Raw genomic sequence first — 26,376 nt, forward strand, 5'->3', positions numbered from 1 at the left:
CAGAAGCCTGAATCAGCATCAGTTTGACTGCCTTTTCGGAGAAAGACCACATCTATGCCTTGCCATACCACACTGAGGTGTTCTCAACATGAAACGCAACTATTTTACGTTTTGTCAATTTAGTGGCTAATTCATACAAGTTCAGTCAAAAGAAAATGTATGATTTTAAAAAGCAGACGTGGCACCAAACCCCACCCCTAAACCCAACAAGCAAATTGTACTACAATAGGGTATATGCCGAGCTAGTGCTGTTCCCATGCTGATACACTTCCGGTGACATGTTATTGTGAACTTTTTTCCATTTTATACGGTTCCTTATACAGCATCGATGTTGTAATGTCATTAAAATACATTCAGTTAAATAAACTTTAGCATTTATTTGGTTGCTCAAGCATAAAACGAGACAAAAAGCCGTTTACTCGCACGCGCCCGTCAGAATCGGCAGGCTAATGCAGAAGCTCCATTGAATATACTGGAGTAAAATAAATGCTCATATTATAAAGATATGGCGGGGGAAATGTAATTTAGCGCAGTGCTTTTTGTACAATCTGAGACCCACTTTAAATCGGAAATCACTCAGCTAGTGGAGATCGCTGATTTTTAAAGACAACAGACCTTAAACGCACCGAAATTTGCATTGGCATTCAATTTGCCAGAAGCGCTTAACCCAGGCTACTGGCAAATTAAAAGTCCTATTAGCATGCTTCGGCATATACCCCATTGTACAAATGAAATCGTCTAAATTAATATCAATTAGCCACTAAATCAAAAAGTTATACAAATTGCCCTGAGATCGTGTTTTCCTCACGCTTCAGCTTTATGTCGATCATATTAAAACAAAGAAAACAATCTGAAGTTTTTGTTTTTAAGTTATATATGCTACGATTTTACCAAACTGGCCCACTTGGGAATAGATTTTCCTCCATGTGGCTGAGCTGATATGAGTTTGACACCCCTGTTCTAAAGCAAAGCAAATGTCTAAGCTAATGTGACTATTTGTGAAGTAAGGAATATTTTAATATATTAGTAAGAAATAAATACTGTAAAATTAATAAATAAGTGCTAGTTACTTTATGGAATTGAGCACACTCATTGCCTTATTTCAATTAAGTAAATTAAACAAACTTTTACCAAGTGTAGTCTCGAATAAATGACTATTGGTTAAATAGATACAACATATATTAATTGATTATTTATTCTCATTATTATTATTATTATTATTATTATTATTATTAATTACTTATTAAGTTATGTTGTTTAATTTTGCATAAAGTAAAAAAACTTTCTGCTTTAATTCACGGTAATTTTGAGCCTTTTAAGGGGCTGTAGAAATCATTACTATAGATCTAAACACATTTATTCTTACAGTAGGAGACAGTAACAATTGATTGAGTAAATACAGTAAGATTATCCAAAATAACTTCAGTTTATAACACTCATTTCAGTCTGACCAGGCTTTCTTCAAGATGATTTACGCTCAAGTCTTCAAGACATTTAACCAGGAAGCACCCGATTCCTCAAAAGTTGATTTAATGTGCAGGAATGACATTAAAAATACCACAGCGCACCGCGACAGATCAGCCATATCAAGTGCAGACACGCACACTGAAATCCTGTGCTCATTATTCACAGCTAAAGGAAGCTGCCAGAAAGCCAGATTTATAAGAGATGCTTCTGAAGGACTGCAGATACAGTAGGGTCATGTAGGGTCGAGGTCAGGGTTAGTGTCGGGCCATATCAAATATTTTTGCAGCTGATCATATCAGCTCTCATTAGGTGCTCAATAACCATATTTCTTGCCAGCTGTCATCATATGTAAGACGTGGGATATGCTCTTAAAGGGATAGTTCACCCAAAAATAAAAATTTACTCCATCAATTGGTTATAAATCTATATGAGATTTGATATGAGATTTTCATATTTTATAGAAGGCTGTAAAACCGCCTTTTCACTGCACACGACAGGTTTGTCAGAATACACCTCCTTTCGGCAGTCGCACAGAATATTTAGTCGTGGTGTCTGAAATAAAAAAGTGCAAAAAGAAGAGCCTTTATTCTCTGTGTGTTCAGCATGGTTGAATGAATGAATGAATGAATGAATGAATGAATGAATAATTGAACAAACGAATGAATGAACAAACAAATGAATGAACGAATTAATAAATGAATGAATAAACAAATGAACGAACAAATGAATGAATGAACAAATGGATGAACGAATGAGTGAATGAACAAACGAACAAATGAATGAATGAACAAATGAATGAATGAATGAGTGAATGAACAAATGAATGAACGAACAAATGAATAAATGAATGAGTGAATGAACAAACGAACAAATGAATGAATGAACAAATGAATGAATGAATGAGTGAATGAACAAATGAATGAATGAACAAATTAATGAATGAATGAGTGAATGAACAAATGAATGAACGAACAAATGAATGAACGAATGAGTAAATGAACAAACAAAACAAATGAATGAACGAACAAATGAATAAACGAATGAGTGAATGAACAAACGTACGAACGAACAAACGAGCGAACGAACGAACGCATGCACGAACGAACGAACGTATGAACGAATACTAGAAAGTTTTTATAGCCTGCTAAAAGTTTTGGAGGGAATGTGGAGACAAGATTAAAAATAATAATATTTTTGTTACTCATTTATGAATATAAATGTTTTGTTTTTATCGACTTTTTGAATTAAAAAAATTACGAAAACAATACAATTTCTCATCTCGCGTGCACGGAACTGCTTGGACGACACTGGAATACATCACATCCGGCTGGTCACATACGGTCTAGTCGTAGGAGTTAAAATATTTTAACGGATCCGCAGCTCAAAACGGATCTGAATTTTCTGCATATGGAGATGATCCAAACTCCACGCAGATCCCGGACTACTCTCCATTAGAAATGAATGACTTCCGGTCTGTCGTTTGTCGTTTTTGTGTCCAGTGGAAAGGCAGCTTAAACCTGTAACCATTGACCTCCATAGTAGGAAAAACAGATCCAATGGAAGTCAACGTTCACAGGTTTACAACATTTTACAAAATATCTTCTTTTGTGTTCAACAGAAGAAAGAAACTTATACAGGTTCGAAACAAGTGAAGGGTAAGAGTAAAAGATGACAGAATTGACATTGTTTGTGAACTATGCCTTTAAGTGTATTTTTACCCACCACAATAAATGCACAATCTAAATATATCTATTACCATAATAGATTTATCTTGATTAATAAAATACAGTAAAAATAAGCATTAATAAAATAAATATAATATAAATTGGTCTTCATACAATTATCATTAACAATAAGATATATTCAAATAACAGGTGAAACTCAGATCCTAGAGGGCCGGCGCTCTGCACAGCTGAGTTCCAACCCTAATTAAACACACCTCATCAAACTAATTAAGTCCTTCAGGCTTGTTTGAAACCTGAAACATCTATGCTGATCCTGGACGATCATTGGAAAATGTAATCCATACATATTCTCCACCCTTAAACCCAACCATAACTGTAAATTACTCCCAAAAATCAGAGAAGACTAATAGTTGGATAACAATCATGCAGAAGTGCATAAACCTAACCTTAAGCATAAACATGAGCTGTAAACGTATCCCTAATTCTGATTGGCTGATTGGGATGTTGCTCCAGGATCAACATGTAACCCAGTAACATCTCCTACTTGGAGATATCAGGTTGGCAGGTTTGACTCAGACTGAATGTCGCTCTTTCTAAACTCACCTCCACTTGTTACAGAAAACCAGCAGTCTATCAGCAAACACTCAGTATTTAATGATTTAAATCAGAGAGAAAGAAACCAAGAGGCAAAAGTTGACTTATTTGTACCTTCTGGCCACGTCGTCTCCGTTCCAGCAGGCCCGTCCGTCTGCAGAGGCCAGTTCACTGATGCACAGCTGATCAGCCAGAGCGCCGTAAAAAGTGCGATATAAACGCAGACTGTGGAGGAACTCACTGAAAACACACGCAGAGAAGAAGAAGAGGACAACGAGACATGCTTTATTATTTAAGGCAAGACTCAAAACTCACTTATTCAAGTTGGCTTTTAATACCTAATTGTTTTTGCGCTAGTTAATTCGTCTTCTTGTTTTATTGCTCTTGTTTTATTGTACAGTGTCCTTGAGTTGCCAGAAATGCGCCTTTAAATAAAATGTATTATACACTACCTGATTTGAATTTGAATTTATTATTTATTACTTATGGGTAGGGCCAGACAGAATCTGCAGACGTTTTTTGCTATTTCTGCAGGGAATTTTGGTAAAAATCTGCAGATTTCTGATGATTATAGAACTGTGACATTACAGAAACTTTCTGTACTGCCCCTATTTTGTGTTTACTTCCTTTGTCACTGCCTTTTATAATGAGTTCATCCCCATTGGATACAACGACCAATTACGATGATTAATTATATAAAAGGGTTTTTTTTTTCTTCTGGAAGAGAGTTCTGACCTCCAGTGTGAGAGTGGTGTTTGTGTCACCAAGTTGCGGGTGTGGCTCTGCCTGGGTCTGAGGAAGCTGAGGAAGAGATGCGGCGATGCTCAACTTTTCACTGACTTGTCCTTTATAGCCACCATAATACAAAGTTACCTGGTAATTGCTGACGAGTGCCAGTCTTTCTATACCGTCGTGTTGCAAAGTTACCGGTGTCGATGTGTTAGATTATTCCTTGATTCCATGATTATTCCTTCACCAAACTTGACTGATTTCTGTGAGAATCTTGTGTCCATGCTGGTTCCTGTCAGTCTTCTGCAGGATTTGTGATGATTGGGATGCAGTTCAACAGATGATGCATCAGAAAAATCCACCTTCAGTAGATGGAGCTCTAACACTGATGATCAACACAGTCATGGGTTCCAGAAGCTTCACGGCCACAAAATCTTCAACTTACTTATATATTATTGAAAAAATCTAAATAAACGAAATGTGGCAATATTTTTACAATATATCGATATGCATTAAAGCAGGGGTTTACATCACAATTAAAATGACTACTAATGTTTATTATATAGAGACTCTACACAATACTATTAAATGCTAGATATATAAATATATAAAAAAATTATTATTATTAATTAAATAATAAATCCTCCAATATATTAATTAATTACATAAAAGATGCAAACTGTGAATGAACTCACTGAAAACACTCAGAGAAGAAGAGACATTCACATTCAGACCAGCAGATGGCGCTCTAACACTGATGATCAACAAACTCAAGGGTTCCAGAAGTTTCATGAACCTAAAAACTTCAACTTACTTGGATATTATTGAATAAATCTACCAAATGTGGTAATATTTTGAAAATATATACAAGATAACAATGTGGCAAACAGTGTCTTAAAGCAGGTGTTTACATCCCAATGCAAATTATTACTAATGTTTTTAATATTGAAACTCTTCACAATACTATTAAGGCTAGACATCTAAACATATGAAACGTTTTAAATTATTATTATTATTATTATTATTATTATTATTATTATTATTATTATGTATAAATAGTGATTTTAACGGTATTTATATTAATAAAAAATACATAGCAGGAAATAACTAGTATTTTAGTCATTATTAAAAAAAATATTTAATGTAAAAAATTCTACTACACACACAAAAAAATAATATCATCTAAGATATTCAAGAATTACATAAAAGATGCATTAAAGCAGGGGTTTACATCACAATTAAAATGACTACTAATGTTTTTAATATAGAGACTCTTCACAATACTATTAAATGCTAGATATATAAATATATAAAATTATTATTATTATTAATTAAATAATATTATCATCCAAGATATTAATTAATTACATAAAAGATGCAAACTGTGAATGAACTCACTGAAAACACTCAGAGAAAAAGAGACATTCACATTTAGACCAGCAGATGGCGCTCTAACACTGATGATCAACAAACTCAAGGGTTCAAGAAGCTTCAACTTACTTGGATATTATTGAATAAATCTACCAAATGTGACGATATTTTGACAATATATACAAGATAATATGTCAAACTGTGTCTTAAAGCAGGTGTTTACATCCCAATGCAAATAATTACTAATGTTTTTAATATTGAAACTCTTCACAATACTATTAAGGCTAGACATCTAAAAATATGAAACTTTTATTATTATTATTATTATTATTATTATTATTATTATTATTACTATTATTATTATTATTATTATTATTACTATTATTATTATTATTATTATTATTATTATTATTATTATTATTACTATTATTATTATTATTATTATTATTATTACTATTATTATTATTATTATTATTATTATTATTATTACTACTATTATTATTATTATTATTATTATCTGGCACACAGTCTGGCCAGCAGATAGAGCTCTAACACTGATGATCAACACACTCAAGGGTTCCGGAAGCTTCACAAACACAAAAAGTTCAAGTTAGGATAATATTAAATAAATCAATCTAAACAAAATATAAATACATTAATATGAAAAACAGTGTATTAAATTAGGTGTTTACATACCAATTAAAATGAATACTAATGTTTTTAATATTTAAACTCATTACATACTATTAGGTTATAGGAAATTCTAGACATATATATATATATATATATATATATATATATATATATATATATATATATATATATATATATATATATATATATATATATATATATATAATGTTATTATTATTATTATTATTATTATTATTATTATTATTATTATTCATTTTATTATTATTACTCTATTTTATAGAGTCATTTTATTAGTATTTATTTTCATTTAAAAAAATCCATTGCAGTAAATAACTAACATTACATTGGAATTAAAGTCACTATTAAAATATATTTAATGTTTTTTTTTATATTACAAAAAATAAATTATACATAAATTATATTCAATATTATATTAATATTACTTATATATATATATATATATATATATATATATATATATATATATATATATATATATATATATATATATATATATATATATATATATATATATATATATTACATTAAAAATTGTGAACTTATATTTGTAATCGTATTATTCATTAAACAGGTATAAAGGCCACTTTTTTATATATTTTGTTATGTTATGATTCATTTTTATGTATGTAATCTAAATTCAAGACAGATAACAGATGTATTATTAGATATAAATGTAGATGTAAATATAGATGTAGAAGTAGATGTAATTGTATTGATATAGCTGCAGATGTATGTAAAGGTATAACTATTGAACGTAGCTGTAGATGTAAATGTAAATATAGATGAGGATGCAGATGTCTCACGTTCTGCGGCTGCTGAGCGAGTCCTCTGTGTTTCTGTTTGCTCCTCTCAGTGGTATCGAGTCTGATGCTCGTCCTGTGCTGTGCTGGACGCTGTTCACCGGCTCCGTCCATCTGCTGGACTGACCACACACACGTTGCACCTGCAACACACCAACACACACCTCTACATCACACACACATTCAGTACAATAGGGATAGTTCACCTGGAGATGAAAATTCTGTCATCATTTACTCTCCCTTCACATGTTTCATACCATTATGGGGTTTCTTCTGTCAAACTCGAAAGAAGATATTTTTAAAAATGTTGAAAACCAGTAACCATTGACTTCCATAGTATTTGATTTTCCCTAATTCAACATGGTTTCCGCTTTCATCGTAATATTTTATTCATAACAGATTAATGATAAAGTTTTGAAACCACTTGAGGGTGAGTAAATAGTGCGTAAAATGTTCATGTTTTGGGTGAACTATCACTGACAGTGGCTGGAGATCAGTACTGCAAAGCAAAATGATAAAACCTCAACTTTTTGGCAGGTTAACACTTTATAGCAGGGGTCATCAAACTTGTTCCTGAAGGGCCGGTGTGCTGCAGATTTTAGCTCCAACCCTAATCAAACACACCTGAACAAGCTAATCAAGGTCTTACTAGGTATACTTGAAACACCCAGGCAGGTGTGTTGAGGCCAGTTGGAGCTAAACAATGCAGGGTCCCCTGCTTTATAGGGTGCTCGCTGAAATACTTTACTAAGAATTGTAGCAATTGAACTTTTATGACAAATTGTAATAAATAAAGTTACCGGGTGCACAGTGGTGCAGTGGTTAGCACTGTCACCTCACAGCAAGAAGATCGCTGGTTTGAGTCCCGACTGGGTCAGTTGGGATTTCTGTGTTGAGTTTGCATGTTTTCCCTGTGTTTGCGTGTGTTAGAGGTCTGCATTCCCACGGCTGTCCCGCGGGCGGCGCAGGACCCGACCAGATTTCTGCGGCGCGGGAATAAATTTCCGAATAAATCGCGGATCGGTAACGGGTTTAATTTGGGACGGGAGCGGGCTGTCTAGCAATATCGCGGATATTGCTATGCGAATGAGAGAGAGAGAGAGAAAGAGAGCTTTGCCTGTGTGTGTGCTTGTGTGTGTGTGTATGTTAGTGCGCGCGCGCAAATAAGAGAGAGAGAGAGAGAGAGAGAGAGAGAGAGAGAGAGCTTTCCCAGATAGCAAAATACACTCGGGCCAGTTCCAGCTAGATTCTCGCCTGCCACAGACTTACCACTCGGCCCGGATCTGGCTGCCGGACTCCGGATGCTTGTGGACTCACTGCCCGATTCCAGCCCGATTCGGGCCAGATGCGGCAGCCGTAAGCGAGCCGACGCTGCCGCATCCGCGCCGGAATCAGCCCGAGAGTAATGTGCGCTGCGGCCCGGAGCTGGCACGACTCAGTATTTATATACCTTTATATAAAACCTTTTGGTATTACATTGGTACTTGATACATGGTATTACAAGCCTTTGAGTTGATATAACAGCAAACGCCTGTGTGTCTGCTTGGTGCTTGTGTGTGTGTTAGTGCGTGCGCGCGTATGAGAGAGAGAGAGAGAGAGAGATTTGTCTGTGTGTGTGTGCTTGGTGCTGTGTGTGTGTGTTTATACAGACAGCTTGGCTGTCTGGACTGTTTAGCTGGGGGATTTTTGGTTTTGTTTTCCCCCGCTCTTTAGCGGGATCGGGCGCGGCGGGCAGAAAACGGGGCGGGTTGGGCAGCGGGACAACAAATTCTTAATATAAGCGGGAGCAGTTGGGTTCGGGCTAAAACCTGGCGGGTGCGGGCGGGAGCGGGATTGAAAATTTAGTCCCGCGCAGATCTCTAGCGTGTGTTTCCTCCGGGTGCTCCGGTTTCCCCCAAGGTCCAAACACATGCGCTATAGGTGAATTGAGTAAACTAAATTGACCATAGTGTATGAGTGTGAATGAGAGTGTGTGGGTGTTTCCCAGTACTGGGTTGCAGCTCGAAGGGCATCCGTTGTGTAAAGCATATGCAGGATAAGTTGGCAGGTCATTCCTCTGTGGCGACCCCAGAATAATAAAGGGAATAAGCCGAAAAGAAAATGAATGAATGAATGAATGAAGTATCTGCTCAGGGCGGCACATGGTTGAAGGCTGAAGGCTCATGGTTGGTTTTCTTGGATATGTGCGGCACATCCAAAATCCTTGCGTTCACAATGAGGTGAAGGAGAAATAATGTTTCTTTCACACCCTTGGCCTTGGCATTTCTGCAGCTTTCTCGAACATGTCGCGTGCAGCATGCTAAAGCTGTGGTTGCAAGTGTTGTTTGGCGATGAGGAATGCAGTCGGGCTTGAACATCAGCTGTTCACAGTCACACATGCAGCGATGGAGCCAAACATTCCCAGAATGCCTTGCGTTTGGCAGCTGAAGGCCTTCAGCTTAGCTATAGTCACTGAGATATGCAGCGAGTGTGTTTACAAATGTCTGCAGTGATGGTTTAACACTACAGGAAAAAATAAAAGTAATATTCATTCATTTTCCTTCAGCTTGGTCCCTTTATTAATCAGGGGACGCCACGGTGGAATGAACCACCAACTTATCCAGCACATGTTTTACACAGCAGATGCCCTTCCAGCTGCAACCCATCACTGGGAAACATCCATACACTCTCACTTGGGGACTTGGGGAAACCGGAACACCCGAAGGAAATCCACGTCAACACGGGGAGAACATGCAAACTCCACACAGTAATGCTAACTGGCCCTGCCGGGGCTCGAACCAGTGACCTTCTTGCTGTGAGGTGACAGTGCTAACCACACACTCATCCTCTCACCTGCGCATGTATCCTCGCTGTGCTCCTCTGAGCGTGCGCCACAGCGTCCCTCACCAGCTCATGCGCCCCCAGCAGCACCTGCTCCAGATCCAGCTCTCCGTGCATCCGTACTGCCAGCGTCTCCAGCGAGCGTACAAACTCCCTCCAGTGGGCATCCACTTCAGCCAGGTTAGCCAGACACCCGCGCACCACGTTCAGGCAGTATCCCAAGCAGGGTTTGCTGGAGGTCAGAGCCTTGCAGTGCGGGCAGTAGCTCATCCTCAGTAGGCCACGTCTGCACTCGCGGCTCAGCTGGATGTGATCGGTCGTATTTATGATCTCGATGCCCAAATGGAGCGCTTGGAGAAACACGCGAGCAGGTAGAGAAGCATGGGCGATTTGGGACGCCAGGCGGATTGGGGCTGCTCCGAACGGTGCTAGATCTTGAGCAGACGAGCGCAGGCATTCGGCGTATGGAGGAGACAGACGGGAGTCAATCAGACGCTCGTATATTAAGGGGAAAAGAGCGTTGAAGAAGCTCTGAGAGGACTCTTCTAGACTGAGCTCAGAGCCCAGGATGAACAGAGCCACTTCTGTGAAAAACTCCCCGACTGGTGCTGATGCTGCTGGGCTGGAGAGATCACGCTGGGACTGATGGAGGATGGAGAGGGTGTGGTTCTCCGCCTGACGCACCAGAGACTCCACGCTTTCTGAAAGAAATAATAGAGTAGAAAAAAGTTTATTAGTAAAGGATTAAAGTTTTGAAAGTTGTCTAACATAATAAAAAAATTAAGTCTTCTCAATAATTCCAGGTACATGCAAGCATGCATAGTTTCCCATTTAGAATGACTTAATATTTTGGGTTTTATTTTCAGCACATTATTAAAGGCAACCAAGTTGGCTACTTTATTATTTTTTCAAATATAATTTTGTCAAAATATGGGTGGAATAAAATTCTTTAATAATCAATAATGAATATTTAATTTTTAATATTATATTGTAATTAATTAATTAATTTATTTATTTATTTATTTATTTATTTATTTATTAATTTGTTAATTTGTTAATTTATTTATTTATTTATTTATTTATTTTATTTTATTTTATTTTATTTTATTTTATTTTATTTTATTTTATTTTATTTTATTTTATTTTATTTTATTTTAAATATTCATTTTCCTTCAGCTTGGTCCATTTATTCATCAGGGGACACCAAAGCGGCATGAACCACCAACTTATCCAGCATATGTTTTACATAGCAGATGCCCTTCCAGCTGCAACCTAGTACTGGGAAACACCTATACACTCTCACAATCACACATACAAACACTGCGGACAATTTAGCTTACCCAATTCGCCTATAGCGCATGTGTTTGGACTGTGGGGGAAATGGGAGCACCCGGTGGAAGCCCACTCCAACACGGGGAGAACATGCCAACTCCACACAGAAATGCCAACTGACCCAGGCAGGACTCGAACCAGTGACTTTCTTGCCACAGTGCAAACCACTGAGCCACTATAAATTTTTTATTAAATTAAATAATTTGAATAATTATGTTATTTGAATATTTTTATGAACAGAGTGTTTATTTGACTGTTTACTTTATTTACTTATTATTTATTTACTTATGGACTCACGCATCATATACCTGTCAGTCAGTCAGGACGTAACCTTAAAGGGTTAAACAAATGACGCACTGCACTACTACAGTTACAGAACAGTTTGCGCTGTTATAATTCACTTACCCTTTAATACATATATACACATATATATATATATACACATATATGCTGTAGTTTGAAGTGCAAAAACAGAATCAGAAACACATCGCAGACGCTTTTATATATATTTATATATCATATCAGATCTCCATGTTAACTGATATATATAAGTGTACATATATAAGTGTACATGGATATCTGAAAAAGCTTCCTCAGAGCGAGAGAAAAATAAAAAAAAGCAGAGGATAACAAGAAGCAGAGGGCTTGAAGATACAAGTGTGCAATGATACCCGCGGCGCCTAAACAGCTTCATCTGTCTTCTTTATTATTCTCTATTATCCCTGTTTATGAGGCCAAAAATCATCTTTGTGCACGCTCTACAAACACTCCGCGCTAATTCAAACTGTAAGTGATGCATAAACAACTGCATATCAGAAAACATTACTATGGATATTAGTCATAACTACTGTACTGTACTGTACTGTTAATAAGCTTCTACCTTCAGGATTCACTGTGTTTTTATCGTAAAAATTTTTTAAAAAATAACAAATGAAAAAATTAATACACAAACCAATCAACAATCTAACAAATGAATGAATGAATAAATGATAAAACAATCAAATTAGGAAAGGAAGGAATGAATGTGTAAATAAAAAATAATGGATGAATGGAAAAATATTCATACAATGGATGAATGAATAATCAACCACTCAAATGAATGAATGAATGAATGAATGAATGAATGAATGAATGAATGAATGATCAACCAATCAAATGAAGGAATTAATACATTAATTAATTCATTCATTCATTTATTCATTCATTTGTTAGATTGTGGATTGGTTTGTGTATTCATTTTTTTATTTGTTTTTTTTTTTTACTGAATGAATGAATGAATGAATGAATGAATGAATGAATGAATGAATGAATAGTTCTTCATTCATCTCCTGATGAGTGTTAATGCTGGATTCTTATGTATATTTGCACAGGTGTTAGCAGGATCCTCGACATGCTTCTTTCTCAGTAATACAACAACAGCTTTGGCTCTGTCGGGTTAAGTCAGGTCAGGGCTACTGAGGCCCAGTGAAGCAGAAGGCCAAGAAGAGGTTGTCTGAAAACTGTGCTATGGAGAAACACATCTGTCAGAGTGCGAGAGCATCATGTGCAGATCATGAGTTGAGCTGTGGGTGTGTGCTGAAGGAGAGAAAGCTTAGAGAAGGTGGTTTAGAACAGTGGTTTATTGACCACTGTATAACTTCTGTTATTTTAATTAAATATTATTGTTATTTATTAATTGTTAATATTAATTTTTTTTATTATTATTAAGTATATTAATTGTATTAATTATTCATAAATAATATACAAATAAATATACTAAATAATAATAATAATAATAATAATAATATACTATTTTTTTTAAATTAAAGTATATATTTTTGTTTTTTCTTTAATGTAAAAAAGTGATTTAATATTATTATTATTATTATTATTATTATTATTATTATTATTTATTTTTTATTATTTTATATTTATTTGTATTTTATTTATTATTAATTAAACAAATATTTATGGAAATTTTTCAAATATGCATGTAAAAAATATGGCAAATAATAAACAATTGCATTTATCATAATAACATTCTTTGACCAGGTTAATATCAAAATAGAAATTATTTATATATATGCATGTATGTATAATTTATATAATTTATATGTATGTATGTATGTATGTATGTATAATTACGGTGTAGTATATTTGTGACTTATTAATAGTTATTTTAATTTATTATTGTTCTTTATTAATTGTTAATATTAAATGATTTTTAATTAATATTAAGTATATTATTAGTATTATTTATTAATAATAAATAAAATTAGAATAAATATACTAAATAATAATAATAATAATAATAATAATAATAATAATAATAATAGTAATAATAATAATAATAATAATAATAATAATAATAATAATAATAATATACTTTTTAAAATTAAAGTATATATTTTTCTTACATAGTTGTTTTTTTCTTTAATGTAAAAAAGTGATTTATTATCATATTTTTTTGTATATTTATTTGTATTTTATTTATTATTAATTAATAAATATTTATAGAAATGTTTCAACTATGCATGTAAATAATATGGCAAATATAAACAAATACATTTATCATAATAACATTATTTGACCAGGTTAATATTAAAATAGAAATTATTTTTACAATCATACATTTTTAATCCACTATATAGTATATGTTAAACAAACATATCTCAAGCACTGTGAGAAGCTCCAGTACAAACCGAGAGCTTGATGTGTGTAATTTCACTATCCAGATAACAGTCCACAAGCACACTCCAGAGGCTCTCAATCCCTCGCTGTTGAATGAAGCGCTAGTGAACCACACAAACAGGTCAACAGAGAGTCAACACGGCTCGAAAGCAGAGAGAGCAGAAGTGTGCTGGTGTGTGAGAGGATTAGACGCTCGGGGTCTGTTTGGTCTTGGCCACTACTGAGGGTCTGACAGGGATTAGATACAGATGACTGTGGTTGAGGGAGGTCAGAGTCGACGTTTAACACACAGCTCTAATGAATCCTAGAAAAACACTGTCTGAGCTGAAGTGTTCACGGGTTAAAAGTGCAGTTTGTCATTTTGGCCACTAGAGGGTGTGTATTCACAACAGACAAAAGCGTAGTTTGATTACAACATGACTGTGGAATCATGGGAGTTGCAGTCCTCATCATACACTACATGCCTAAAGACATTATGTTCATGCATGAGCTCAAGTATTCAACAGTTGCTAACAATATTACACAAATAATGTTGTATTACATAAACAGCACCCTCTAGTGGATTTTTCATCTGAAATGAGCAACTAAACGTACTCAGAGCATTGAATTTTAGGTTTCACACATGTAGGCTGTTATTTGTTATGCGCCAATGATTCTGAATAATCAAGCTGTGATATAAACAAAACGCTACTGGCTAGGTTTTAAAGGGGGAGGAGCTAATCCATATGCCCCGCCCTGTCGTTGTGTTCCAGCTGGAATTACAACACACATCAAACAAAGCTGCGCATTTCAAGGCACTTCAGGAGTTAAACAGAAGATCAGTGTGTTCAAGTCAGCGGACATTTGTCTCATTTAGTGGCTCATTACACACTGTAGTCAAGGAGAAGAAAACTCATGGTCACGGTGACTGGATATTTCCAAGAAATGCACTGTGCTGGTGGTTAATCCAGAGACTAAACCTCAAGCAGCCACCCTTAAAAAGTGCCACAGTTTCCCACACTCCTGGCCAACGGCTTTCTAAGACCAGTCATTTTTGAGGCTCTGAACCAGATTTTTAGTTAATTTATATTTATTCATTCATTTATAAATAAACAGAATGAAATGTTAAAGTAAATATAAAGTTCCATTTACAGGTTTTTAAAATTAAATATATAAAAATAACACCAAAAACTGTATTTGGGTTCTCTTTTGGTTAGAAGGATGCGTACTGTTTAATAAATCAATAAATTAATGAATCCTTTCAGGAACAAATATGGATTTTTACATTAATTTACTTATTTTTTTCCCTATCTCAAGTTTTTGGTTTTTAAAAACTTTTAATAATGGAAGAATTGCACTGAAAAACTTTGGGTAAACAGACACGGTATTGTACTATACTGTATTTTATTGTTATTATTATTTATTATTATTATTATTTGACTATCCCATGTTATATTTACTGTCTTTACACATTTTACAAATAAAGAAATGGGAAATATCAGTAATAATAATAATAATAATAATAATAATAATAATAATAATAATAATAATAATGGCGTCACGGTGGCGGAGTGGGTGGCACAATCGCCTCACAGCAAGAAGGTTGCTGGTTGGTGAAGTTTTTTTTTCCCTCTCCGCTGTCGCCACTGGCTTGCATGGTTCAGGATCTGAAAAGCTACTCATTGATGAATTGGCTCTTCAGTGTTTGGACTCTCAATAATGACTTCAAACCCCACTGAACTGAGCTAAACTGAACTGAACTTAAATACTAAAAACTGAACTACCCTGATCCAGATACTATGACCATTTATGTGAAGCTGCTTTGACACAATCTACATTGTAAAAGCGCTATACAAATGAAGCTGAATTGAATTGAATTGATCTCGAGCCTAAACTGCGTCAGTTGGCATTTGTGTAGAGTTTGCATGTTCTCCCCGTGTTGGTGTGGGTTTTCTCCGGGTGCTCCCGTTTTCCCTACAAGTCCAAAAACTAGTTGTATAGGTGAACTGCGTAAGCCGAATAGTCCGTAGTGTATGTGTGAGAATCAAGCGGCAACCTCCCACTCTCCCTCGGGAAGCCAATACGGAAGTAACTAAAACTGAAATTCATCAACTCGCCTCTGGGGTCTGGCTCCAGGAAATCCAGGTTATTTCTGACTGCAATGGTAAATTGGCCATTTTTACAGCTGATAAATGCATATTTACAGCCTGGCACATGGTGGTTTTGGTGTATAGAGCTAATATTACCCTTTATGACAACTGTGAAGGGGGTGAATTTTCCTTTTTACTCATCCGTTTCCTTTATATTAGGTTATATTAAGTCTGCATAATTAAGGGCGTGGCCACTTGAGTGACAGCTAGGTCTCACTGGTCGCCATCACTTCACCTCAGCTATTTCCAGCAGATTAGCAGCTGAACTCAGCACATACATTGTATTTTTGTCTTGTTTAATGTTTCTTTACAAGGTCAATTGCCTTTTGGAATTATTTCCCACAACTATTAGATGATAAGGCATGCTGTGTGCACTTAATTGTGCTCACAAACCATTCAAGTTGCCTCCATTTCCCAGGTGAGTGAAATTATTTACCTATTTGCCATATCTATAAATGTAGATGTTTTATTTAAGATCACTTATAAGGTTCTTAATGCACTCCAGAATCTGACAGATCGATTAGCTGAAGGCTCTAGAACAGTCATCTGAAACGTTGTCAGTGTTATGCCTGGATTTGATAAACAGCCTTGCATTTACTAACACAGACTATATCTGAAGTATTTGGAAGTAATTTGCCTTTTCCTCCAGTAGAAAAACATCATAAGAACAATGTTTGGTGGCTCAATTTATTACAACTGTGTTTTTAAAAGACTAAACACTTGATTGATGTAGTGTTCAACCAAGCACATGCGGTCAAAACATAAACGATTCGCAGGTGATGAAGGTTTAAGTTTCTCCTCTAAGCAAAATGCTAGCAGGCGTCTGTAGCTCCGCCTCTTTGTCCTTGTTTGGTATCCCCTTGGTCGGTGCAATGACCCGCGAACAAAATGGCGACAGTGGCCACGCCTACTTGTATCTTCTTTTGCGTTCTTCAGAAACCTATGGCTGACATCTTGGATACTACGTCCAAATCTTTTACAGTCTATGGTGTGAATGAGAGGGTATAGGTGTATACCAGTGACAGGTTGCAGCTGGAAGGGCATCCGCTGCGTGAACCATATGATTGGTAAGTCCGCTATGGTGTCCCCTGATTAATAAAGGGACTAAGCCGAACAGAAAATGAATGAATGAATGAATGCAATTGTATTTTATATTTATTTGCTTTACTATAACATGCTATTTGTTAAAACAGTTAATAGTTTTATCCTGTCATTATAAGACTTTTAAATAATACCATTTCTTAAGCATTGTTGATAGCTAGTGTTAAAAATAAATACATTTGTTAAACTAGCATAAATTGTTAATATTACAACAAATGGTGAAATAGGTATTTAAGTATTAAGTTATTCTCTTCAGAGATTTTTAAAAAATGGCCTATATCTTATATAATTATATTTTTTATATTTCTATGGAATTATAAAAGCTTATTTATCATGTTAGGATTTTATAGTGTTTTTATAGTGATGTTTTTTATGTTCTTGTTGGGTCTGTTGCAACGTAATTTCGTTCTGCATTACAATTCTATTGTGATGATTTGAATGACATAAATAAAGGAAACTGAAACTGAAACTGAAAACAGTTTATACATCATATTACATTATATTTTAAATTATAAATACACATTAAAGTATCAAAATTAATTAACTTAAATTTTATTATTATTTTTTTATACACTAACAAATTGTATTAAGGATTTGTGCAAAAAAATTTGGTCCCACTTTATATTAAGTGGCCTTACTAATAAGCACTTACACAGGAATTAATAGTTTGTTACATTGTACTTATTGTGTAAATACATGTATTTACTGTGTACTTATGCTTGATTAAATACATGTATGTAATTACATCTGTTATTAACTTTTGTAATAACATTTGTAAATACACTGTTGACCATCCCTTACACCTTAACCCACCCTTAAACCTACCCATGCCACCAAACCTGTCCATAACCCAACCTCTATCCCCACTCAAGAGCACCACAAGTTTTCTCAAATACATTATAAACACAGTACGTACATCGTATTTATTTTTTGATGCAAGTAGTAGTTAAGGACACTTAGTATAAAGTGGGACCAAACATTTTTTAAATAATACTTAATAATTACAAGAAAAAAATTTATTTCCAGGCTTTTTCAGGTTTTCAAATCCTAAAATGTTCCATCACGACGGCTGTACCATGGTGCACATCCAAAAGTCATGCTCCTTTTTATTCAGCGCATTATTTGATGAATGACTGAGTTCAATTCAAGTTTTGTTGTACAGCGCTTTTCACAACAATCATCTTTCCAAAGCAGCTTTACAAAAGTGCACATTATGACTACGTTACAGTTTGATCCGCCTAACGGGAGGATATGTTGATAATAATCCTCCTCTTGATCTGTGCTTCTCTTCCCCGAGGCGAGCGCTCTTCATCAGGCCAGCAGCAGGAGAACTGAAGCTCGCACACACACATTGAACACTGGCCCTGAAGCCTGGCCCACGGCTCCAGTATTTCTGCTGATGTCTCCGTGAGGGATGCCTGAGGTAACCCCTGAAGGACCACGAATTCAGCTCAAAATCTTCTTTAAAGGTGCCCTATGAAGAAAATCTGGATATACCTAGGCATATTCGAATAATAAATGGCCATATGGTGAGCCTCGGACACCATTGTTTCCTCGTGTAAATTCCACGAGTGTAAAACCCCGATGGATAAAAGGCCAAGCAGAACACAAAGCAGACTGTTGCGTGACTCATGGGCCATGCCATCATCATTCCCAAGTACTTCAGGTCACGTTTTATGTCACCTGGACCCAAGGGTGCCACTGGGGGGGATTTAGGACAATTCTAAGGGCTTACTGACATGACAATATCTCTTTGTCCTTCTTTGGTATCCCCTGGTCGGTGCAATGACGCTTGAACAAAATGTCGACAGTTTTTGCCACGCCTACTTGTATCTTCTTTTGCGTTCTTTAGAAACCTATGGCTGACATCATGGATACTACGTCCACATTCTTTACAGTCTATGGTGTGAATGAGAGGGTATAGGTGTATCCCAGTGACAGGTTGCAGCTGAAAGGGCATCCGCTGCGTAAACCATATGATGGGTAAGTCCGCTATGGTGTCCCCTGATTAATAAAGGGACTAAAGACCAAAAAAATGGACAAAAGGCCAAGCAGAACACAAAGCAGACTGTTGCGTGACTCATGGGCCATGCCATCATCATTCCCAAGTACTTCAGGTCACGTTTTATGTCACCTGGACCCAAGGGTGCCACTGGGGGGGATTCAGGACAATTCTAAGGGCTTACTGACATGACAATATCTCTGGGGGCACAACAAAAACAAGGAAGATGTTCAACTTCACTTTCATGTTCATCAGACCACCGCCTCAGGATACAATGCTTGACCCATTGGGTCACATGGTCCTCCAGAATGGTCCGGATGTCCTTGGCATTGTTGTGCCTATCTAGAACAAGTATTGGGCTGAGGGAATGTCATGATATTGCAGCTCAAACCACCACTGACTGGCGACCCTGGATTAATAAAGGGACTAAGCCGACAAGAAAATGAATGAATGAATGAATGAGTATTATACTGTGAAAGTCTAATGCTGTTACATGCAATTTGTGCATGTATGTGTGTGAAAACGTAACATTCTGTAGTGCATTTAGTGATTGTTTAAGGTCATTTCAGGCATCATACGTCTGTCATCCAGTTTAAACAGTCTCTGAGGCATTGCATGTGATGACTTCGGTCATCTAGACACTTTTAATAAATCCAAATGGTTTGTTGCATTTATATAGCGCCCATGTCTTGATGTAGTTCAGTATGATGCAGTTTAATATGTGCAATTTGATTAGACGGGAATCGTAGGACTGATTGTTCTACTTTAGCCAATCCCATAGACAAGAAAACAAAGTAGTGAGTGCAAGTTAAGGAAAATAAGAGTAAAAGTACTGATACAGCATTAAAAATGTACTCAAGGGAAAGTACTACTAGCTAAATTACAATTCCTGAGAAAAAACTACTCAAGTACAGTAGTTTGAGTATTTGCAATGTGTTACTTCACACTAGTGGATATCAGAGAACATCTTAACTTATTAACTTATTAATGTCTACTGAAGAAAAACCCTATGGGCTCTATTTTGACGGTCCATGTGCAGAGCGCAAAATGCAGGGCGCAAACGCTTTCAGGGCGTGTCGAGACGCGTTTTTGCTAATTTAAGGACGGGAAATCTGCCTTGCGCTTCGGCGCATGGTCTAAAAGGATTGAGTTTATTTTCTTAATGAGTTATAGGTGTGTTCTGAGAATAAACCAATCAGAGTCTCATGTCCCATTCCCTTTAAGAGTCAGCTGTGTCACGCCAAGAGCGCATTCACTATTTACAGGACGCAAAGTAAGTCGAAGTGGAAAAAATGAGCATTTCACAAGCAAACAGTTAACAGTAACAGTTTTTTAACAGAAATCTGTTAAACAGAGCATCTACTGCGTGAGAATGAGATCTTTGTATCTACTTTCACTTTAGCTCTTGGATAGGGAAACCTTTACGCACAGACATCAGTTAGTCTATAAATAATTAATTTTGTTTGTTAAGCGCAAATATTCGTTTCAAAACTATTTCTAAATTCAGTTCTAATTTCCAGCAAACGAATAAATGAACAATAATAACAAAATGTGCTCAAAAACCTGAGTTATATCCTAAAACACATGCTGTGCCCCATATGGTCTAAAACCTGACAGGTGGGCAAATCTAAGCTTGTTTTAATAAAACAAATATAAATATGGATATAATAAATAATACTGCTAATAATAATAACATTATACAAAAGCAAATTGTTATGAATGAACTGAAAAAGCCTCCCGAGATGAAGAAGGCATAAAAGCAGTGATTTTTCATATTTATGTAGGCTAGAAAATAATATGTTTTGTTATATTTTAATCCTTTATATTTATATCCTATAACTATTCTTATTATATCCTATATATATCCTTAATATTTAAATTTTTTCATATGTAAAGATATTTGCCTATTGCTCTCTTGTGCGTATTAAGCAGTGTGTAAGCGAGGCGCAACTCTGCGCTGGAGTTTAGACCGGGTTAGTTTTGGTCTAATGAAAAATCTATTATAGTTTCTCAAAATAGCAACGCACCAGCGGTCCGCCTCAGAACGCCTTCCTTTTTAGACCAGAACGCCTATGGGCGCACAAATGAGCGCTAATGCATTTGCTATTTAAACAGCGTAGCGCAACGCCTCAAAACCACTCTTACACCAAGCTGAAACTACCAAAAGACTACTGCTTCACGCCTTGCGCCACACTGCGCCGGGTATATGATAGGGCCCTAAATCTTTAATGACCTGAGGGTGAGTAAACAAACAGGACATTTTCATTTTGGGGTGAACTATCCCTTTAAATACATTTTGCAGAGTGAGTGTTTTTATTATTAGTATTTTTTGATCTCCTATAATGCACAGGGTTGATCTTTACAAGTGGCCCTCAGCATTGGAACAAAGCATCAGTGCTGGGACGTCACATGAATACTGCATGAGCTGCTCTGATGCATTGTTCGTCTGATAAAGGCCAAAACCACAGCAAAGACAGCACACATCTTTACTCTGGTATTTGCACTGGCCTCACACAACCACCAGGACCTTTAGAGGACATAAAGGCATTTGGTAAAGACCACTGAACGAGCTGGAAACTTCACCTTTATTTGCAAACAACACGTGACTGCAGGTATCTGTAAGAAGGTTGAATGCACTGTTGAAGACTGGGGTTTTAATGGGAATAAATGTTGTACAACAGAGACGAGCTCCATACGGCTTTGCTTTATTTTGATTATTGTTTTTCTTTGACAGATTGTAAGACATTACTTACGTCAATAAAGCACTGCTTATAACTTTTCACCTAACCGAACAAACAAAAAGTAGGAGACTTCATTTCATGCACCCGAAATGACTGCATCCTGAATTTAAATGTGCAAATACAGAGATATATTCCTGTTTGCAATCCTTGTGCATGATCATCTTTTTTTTTTAATAATCTTTGTTTTTTAACTAAACTGTCGGGGGGACCAACAGTTTTAACCCAAAACTGACCGGTCTGTCAGATGAAGAAGAGCCGGAGTCAGAGATTCAATTGAAAAGAAAGTTTACTGAAGATGGTTTGCATTTTCATCAGTGGAAGCCAGCTTTAACACTCGCAAAAAGTTTGTAGGCCGCTCTGCTTACAATGTCAAAAATTATACTCTTGCATAACGTCATTAACTGCGTCATACATATACGTGTTTTAACCTGTTAAAACACAGATAGACTAAGAAAATGTCCATGTGTGTGTGCGTACAATTCTGAACAATAATCTTTTAACAATACTTCACTACTTAATATAATATTTAATGTAATACAGGGAAAATCAGTCAGTCTAAAAAACAGATAATGAGTAAGCCAGCAAGATAAATGAATATAATAATAATAATAATAATAATAATAATAATAATAATAATAATAATAATAATAATAATAATAATAATAATAATAATAATTATTATCATCATCATCATCATCATTATTTATTTATTTATTTATTAATTTTATTATTATTATTATTATCATCATCATCATCATTATCATCATCATCATTATTTATTTATTTATTTATTTATTTATTTATTTATTTATTTATTTATTTATTTATTTATTTATTTATTTATTTATTTATTTATTTTATTTTTATTATTATTATTATTATTATTATTTATTTTTATTATTATTATTATTATTATTATTATTATTATTAGTATTATTATTATTAGTAATATTATTATTATCCTTAAAATTTAAGTAAAACTACAGTATAGTCAAATCTATTTAAACATTACATAAACATATTTAATTATTTTGTTTATTAGTAATATTATTATTAGTAGTATTAATATTATTATCATATTCAAATTTAAATAGTCAAATTTCTTTAAATGTTGCATATTTATTTATTTTATTTATTTATTTTTCATCTTTAAAATTGAAGTAAAACTACAGAAAAGTCAAATTTGTTGGAATTTTTACATACAAATGTATTTATTTATTGATTGTATTTGTTTGTTCATCATAATGATATTAAAATATGAAACAAAACTACACTTTGAAAAAAGTTGACAAATTAAAAAATAAATTTAAGGCAACCAGCTTCAAGATATTTTTGAGTCGAGTCGAGTCAAGTGCAGTACTTGGGTTGAAAGTTGAGTCAATTAAAAAAAAGTTGCAGCAAGTTGCCTGACAATTTTGAGCTGAGTCAACTTTTTTTTACAGTATACAGAAGTCAAATTTACACATTATTTATTTATTTATTTATTTATTTATTTATTTATTTATTTATTTATTTATTTATTTATTTATTTATTTATTATTGTTCATTGATTATTATAAGTTAGTTATATTAATTATATTATATTATGTAATAATTATATTATTATTATTCTTATTATTATTATTATTAGTATTAGTAGTAGTAGTAGTAGTATTTAATAATGAAGTAAAACTATAGAACAGTTAAATTTGTTTGAATGTTACATAAAAAGTATTTATTTATCATTATTTATTTTTTTAAATATATTTAACTTAAAATATGAAGCCAAACTTAAGTGAGCATTACTGTCAGACGGGCTGGGCTGTGGCTTCTCCTTTCACGACAACTTGTTTTACAGCTCCTATTATTATAAATAACTGCAGTCAAGCGCTTTAGCATATGCATGTACACTGAATTCTGGAGCCCATCGAGACTCATTGTTCCTGCAGCTGTTTTTGTGTGACATCTTTGTCCATCGCTGCTCCATCAGGAATGCATTTCATCCTCTATGGTGCGGCTGCTAAAAGGCTTTTTCCAGAGCCATTCTCCTCCCTCCAGCCGTAATTGCAGCATTACTCATTTTCAATAATGCTAAGTAATCCACTTAGGCATGACGGCATATTATTTTATTCAGTTATGAGGCACGGCATGGATTGCAGGGGCTTGTGGGTTTCTGTGGTGGTCTCAAAACTGCAACATGAAATTGCTGCTTATGAATATTCAACCGGTGAAAACTTCTAATGCTAACCTTGTGCACTGACAAAATGATTCAAAGAGGATTCCTTGGATTTACTGCATTTATTTGGGCTGAATTTATACAAATAAATTAAGTTGAACATTACTACATTTAATTTGTTTTGTTTGTTTAAATTCAAAACATATTAATTGTTTGCAACATTTTGCAGAAATATCTTTTTTTAAGTGTGTGAATGACTAAATAAACAAACAAACAAACAAACAAACAAATAAATAAATACATAAATAAATAAATAAATAAATAAATAAATAAATAAATAACAAAAAATGAAACAACAATAAAATGAACAAAAATAAATAAATAAATAAATAAATAAAACTATGTCTGTTATTTGCTAAAAATAAGATAAAATAAAATAGCACCAAGAAAACAACGTGTGTTCATGGCTAAATAAAAAAAAATATAATAAAATAAAATAAATAGTACCAATAACAAAATGTGTGTTATTTGTTAAATTAAATAAAAAAATCAGAAATAAATAAATAAATAAACAAATGAATAATTAAATAATAAAAATAAAATATTTTTTTATCAAATTTGGCATTTAAATGACATTTAAAAAAACTATTCTAAAATGATAACAACAGCTAAAAAACAATATAATATAAAATAATATAATATAATATAATATAATATAATATAATATAATATAATATAATATAATATAATATAATATAATATAATATAATATCATTTTATTTTGCTTTATTATTTATTAATCACAATTTCTTATTTGTAAGATTATAATTTCAGTAATATAATTTTTTTACAAAAATAAAATAAAATGCCTCGGCTGGGTCAGTTAGTGTTTATATATATATATATATATATATATATATATATATATATATATTATTATTATTATTTTTATTTATTTATTTTTTGCACCTTTAAGCTATATTTTTTCGATAGTCAACCGAACAAACAATCTTTATACAATAATAATACTTCTGACTTCAACAGTTTTCCAAAAAATAGGTAATATTTTCCAAGGCAAGGTAAGAGATCATCCCCCTTTATTCACTAACATACAGATCACCTTTTCCCAAAAACACACAATTATATGTTTAGCTTCCAGCAGACATCAGATTAATAGCAACTTGATGAAGAAGTTATTAATAAGACATCACTAAAAGTGTTTTCAGTATTGCTGACCTGAGATCAGAGAACGGTTTGTTTGATTTGGAGCAACACTTGTTCTCTGTTTGCTTCTCTCACAAGGAGAAGATCTTGGCTCTGAGTTTCTTCAAGAGCTCAGTCAACATCTGAAAGGTGCCAGGGGTTTATTTGCAGCGCAGTGAAAAACTCACATGTGTCTGCGGATGAAATGCTGGTACTTTCACCCCTATGAAGTGCACTGGATGGCGTAGATGTCAGTGTTTTTCTAGGGGCCGAGCGAGGTCACGGCAGGGACAGACTCTTTCATAAGCAGAGTTACATCAATCTCTTTATATGAGGCAGAAAGTGCAAAAAGTGAAGATGTGGGCAAAGCAAAGCATTCAAGACCTGATAAGTAGGCCCACAAGGAATCTGTGCGCGCAGAATTCTGCAGATTTTCCGCAGATTTTCCGCAGAATTCCGCAGATTTCTGCAGATTTTAGCCCATCATTAATTCTGTTTATTTACTTAAGTAAATGTGTAAATCTAAATTCATTCAGTTTTTATTCAGTAATTTATTACTTTTTATTTAATATATTAAGGCTTTAGTCATGATACTCCGCTGGATACTCCCAAAATAATTCCGCAGAAATCCGCAGATTTTTACCAAAATTTTCCGCAGAAATAGCAAAATACGTCCGCAGATTCCGTCTGGCCCTGCTTATAAAATCACACAGCACAAATAGAAAGCAATAGCTCAGTTCACTGAAACCAAAATGCTGCAGGATTAAATAAAATGAATGAAATTTAAATATAAAAAAAATATTAAATATTTGCATTTTATTTTTGAATTAAATTATAATTATTTTTAATTTTAAACATTTAAATTTAATTATTTTAAAGCTTGCATTAAAATATTAATTCAT

General features: G+C 34.2%; 1 protein-coding gene across 2 annotated transcripts in view; it reads right to left on the minus strand.

Annotated features, from left to right (window-relative positions):
* The window catches only part of gpc5a (glypican 5a), a 298,323-nt gene that overhangs the window by 211,603 nt on the left and 60,344 nt on the right, over positions 1-26,376 (minus strand). For both annotated transcript variants that reach the window (XM_073945913.1, NM_001302236.1), the window contains 3 exon segments: positions 10,154-10,842; positions 7,325-7,464; positions 3,861-3,986 (listed from right to left, as the gene is read on the minus strand). In XM_073945913.1, the coding sequence (XP_073802014.1) occupies positions 3,861-3,986; positions 7,325-7,464; positions 10,154-10,842 (955 nt within the window).

This window comes from Danio rerio, chromosome 1, assembly GCF_049306965.1.
Source record: "Danio rerio strain Tuebingen ecotype United States chromosome 1, GRCz12tu, whole genome shotgun sequence".
Lineage (NCBI taxonomy): Eukaryota > Metazoa > Chordata > Actinopteri > Cypriniformes > Danionidae > Danio > Danio rerio.